At 35.4% G+C, this 3,978-nt stretch overlaps 1 protein-coding gene across 1 annotated transcript in view; it reads left to right on the forward strand.

The window, feature by feature from the left end:
* Positions 1–3,776, forward strand: part of LOC135195315 (uncharacterized) — a 15,381-nt gene extending 11,605 nt beyond the window's left edge. Inside the window, exon 5 of the mRNA XM_064221577.1 lies at positions 3,615–3,776. Within this exon, the coding sequence (XP_064077647.1) occupies positions 3,615–3,776 (162 nt within the window). The remainder of the gene's footprint in view (positions 1–3,614) is intronic.
* Positions 3,777–3,978: the final 202 nt, after the last annotated feature.

The raw sequence follows: 3,978 nt of genomic DNA on the forward strand, positions 1-3,978 counted from the left end.
AGAATGCCCCCTTCCCGAAGCCTGTTTGTGGAGCCGAAGGTGTGCGACGATACGTTACTCCATTTGACAAAGAATTACTGTGTGGAGAACCAGCTATATAAAATGCCAATTAAATATAAGGGTGTGCTTCATTTACGCAGCTTCAGGAAGAGCTTCAGGTAGTTTACTCAGTCAAATGCTTTTCTCACGTCTACAATGCATAGGAGAACAGGAGAGGCTGATGATAGGTAATAGTTTAGCAAGTCTTTCAGTATGTAGATGTAGGTGTCGGTTGAGTGGTTTGCTTTAAATCCGAGCTGGTTGTTAGTGGTGTGTAGAAAGGAGAGAAGTCTCACTAGAAGAACCGACTCAAGTAACTTTGACGCGATTGTTGTGATTTCAATCGGCCGGTAATTGCCAAAGTCAGCTGCATCCTTTAGCTTGTTTTTGATTAATGGTATCAAGTGAACAAAGAGTGAGGAGTCTGGAAGAAATTGGTGAATTAGGGCAGCTAACAAAATGTAGATTAACGGATGGCAGAATTTGAAAGCTTCCGAGGCAAGGCCATCGCAGCCAGGCGATTTATTATTAGGTAGGGTGTTTATGGCATCGCTGATGTTACCTGGCGTAATACGATCTGCAAAATGAAATTGAATGTTATCAGTAAGCAGTTTACCTACAGTCCTTCGGGAGTCTTGATCGTTTATGCAATTCAGGATATTGTTGAAGTGATCCCCCAACATAAGCGTGACAGCCTCGTCACTGACTGCTTACCCCACTTTCTGTGACAGCTTTATAGTTTTTAAGAGTTAAGGACTGGATATCTTTCCAAAGACGGGGATAATCACCTGATTCTAAGTTTCTAGGCATTGCATCGGCTCTTAGTTGTTTTTAATTTAATCTGTAGTGCTTAAGAGCATATTTGAACTGCGGTCTCGCCTGTCTCATCACTAATGTAGAGTGTCCTTCCCTCGGGCTACCATTTTGCCTCCACAGTAAAAAAAATTTATCGTGAATATGAATACAGAACTTTAACCAAGTCATTCCATCCAGGTATATTACGAGAATTACCTTGTCGAAATCTAAAGGTAGCCCTGCCCTTAGCAAGTATAGCAGAAATTATGTTAGAATAGAATTCATTCAGATCCCTCCTGTGGTGGTCATTTCTACGATTTGTGTTAGTACAAAGTAAGGCGTCTGCCGGTTGAACTATTGACCGCAACCTGGTTCCCGTGGTCGCCCTAAAGTATCAGGTTTTCTGTTGATTTTTAAAATCCCGGTTTACAGCTGGTGGGTGGTCAGTTAGGCGGTTCACGGTAGGGAGGGTGGGGTACTGAATGACACCTGTAATGGGATGTGATCATAGCCTGTTGCAAGAGCGTAGCAAATATTACAGGTGATAATAGAATCATGAAGTTGTGGAGATGTGATGCAATGGTCCAGCCAGGAGGTTGTAACTGTGTCTGCTCTAATTTGTACATATTAAGAGCATTATTTTGACAGAAGCGAGTAAGTTCATTATAATATTGTTTTGTGGGATGAAAATTAAGGTCCCCGATTATAGAAATATGATCACCAGGAGAATCGTGAATAATACTGTGTAACTCATATAAAACAAATAAAATGTTTGATTAGTGTTGAACTGAAAATCATAATCTTAGTTTTAATTGGACTCATCTCTTCCACGTTGGAGATAAGAAAAGGATCATTGTTAAAAAGACATGGAAAAGTCAAAATGATTAGAGACTTGGGAATAATTTCTTTTGACAACAGTGTTAAATAGTGAAGAAACTTTAAGTCAAATTCAAACAGATATAGAGTCAATAATACAGAAGGGTGACAATAATAGTGTTATATATTTGTTAGAAAAATTAAATAAAGAACGTAAAATACAGTGAACAATAGGTTAAAGAGATCCCTCTTCCCCCTCATTGGAACTCCTTTGAACAAATTATTTAGAGTTGCTACCGAAGCAAATGTAGAACATGAAAAAGAATGAATAGACAGACTGGAAAAATGGGCAACAACTAGAGGCACAGTGATAAATAAAGTGATTATCTCACACAATCAGAATACCGAACAAATATACGGAATTGAAAAAATTCATAAATCAAGTCTATCAGAATGTAACAAAAAAACTGAACAAGTTAGAAAACACATTTTTAAAATACATTTGCTCTAGAAAGTGTAGCGATATCACAGGAACATAATATGCCATTCTTCTTGCTTATAAAGGTAGTTTTAGCCCAACAAGTTAGAAGACATCATTAAATTTTGTGGAAGATGTATTCATGCATTACAAGTTAGTAAGTGTCAAAGTGCTTCACAATAAAATTATTTTAATTTACCTTCCTATACTAAGATCACAAACACATTAGTCACTTTATACCCATTTCCCATGATTACTAACAGTCTAATAATCATTAAAAAGGGTGATATCATACATTTTGCATTAGAAGAGCACGCCCAACTATTGTCATTTTTCGCTGATAAACAACTTGATGAGTGTACATTGCTAAAACCTGAGTAATTTATATGTAACTTTGATAGTGTCTATGAAAATACTGATTCATATCCATGTAAGCAAGAACTGTTAAATAATCTAAATAAAGAAAATTATAAATGTACAATCACAAACCATGATAAAACTTTTCAAGCACTGATAATTGATCAACAAATTATTTTATTTTCACTAAATACTGTTGTAGCTAAAATTAAATGTAATAATGTGCCAACAAAAATAAGGTTTAGAAATGTTAAATCTTTTACAACAGCATATTATGAACCTAATGTATTTACAATCAATGAATTCAATAAACATTTGCCATATAAAAAAAAAAATATTCATATGAGATAAAAGAATTCAAATTGTCTCAATTAGAATTAAAGAAACTTGAAAACATGAACTATTTTGCAGCTATTTTAACTACAAGGAAAATGTATCCCCAATTTTACTATTAGTAAATCTAGTGGTAATGATAGTAACTGTTGTTTTGTTTATCATAATAGTAAGAAGGCTTATAATTAAACAGATACAGCCAGGGACTCTGAAAAAAATTCAAAGAAATGAACCATGATTGACAATTGATGCTAACATTATTATTCACTTGATACTAATTTTATATACTTATGAGTTGATATGCTTATATTTTCTCCACTATTGTGGAAAGACTTTTTTTTAATGACTGTAGCCATTATTACCAATTGTTGTCAATTTAATTATTATTATATCCATTGTTATTATGTTTAGTAGAACAATGAATAGAATGTATGGTGGTGGCCGAGTGATGTAATGATAATTAGAAAAATTAAGATAGATATAGAAAGAGAGAGAGAGAGAGAGAGAGAGAGAGAGAGAGAGAGGAAGGTAGCGTGAGCAACGGGAGTGTTTTCATAATAACACAAACATGTGAAGTGTTTATCGCACGGGCAGCAATTGAATAAGTGCATTCATTGCTTTATTTAAATAACCTTTCAACTCCCATAGGATCCAAGACATTTCTGGTGATGTCATTAGTCATGCCCCTGCGAAGGTGTTAAAATTAATTTCCGCCCAAGCAGGTGGTACAAATGATGTGATCAACCAATGAAGGAAACCAGAAGGCAGCGACAGAAAGAGACCTTCCCACTTTTAGGATGGACATATCGTGGGAGGATGTCTACATGGAAGCAGAGATAGCAGAGGACTCAGAGAAAGAGCAGAGCATCCAGAGGGCGAGGTTGTGAGCATCACCAAAGCCGTGAGGAAGAAAGGCTTCAAACATCAAGACTTTGCCTCCACTCTCAAGATAAACTAAACTTGTAAATTAATACTGTATATTTTTATTAGTGTGAATGAAGTAAGAAAAGCTGCATGGTGTCTTTCTAAGCATCCTGAGACTACAATAATCCAGAGAATCTATAATCTACAATAATATAAAAATACTACTTTACATTGGGTGGCCTACAATACAAAGAAAATAAAAAGGAATAAGTATAAAATTCCCTTACAAAGGTGTC

Source organism: Macrobrachium nipponense, chromosome 16 (genome assembly GCF_015104395.2).
Source record: "Macrobrachium nipponense isolate FS-2020 chromosome 16, ASM1510439v2, whole genome shotgun sequence".
NCBI classification, from domain to species: domain Eukaryota; kingdom Metazoa; phylum Arthropoda; class Malacostraca; order Decapoda; family Palaemonidae; genus Macrobrachium; species Macrobrachium nipponense.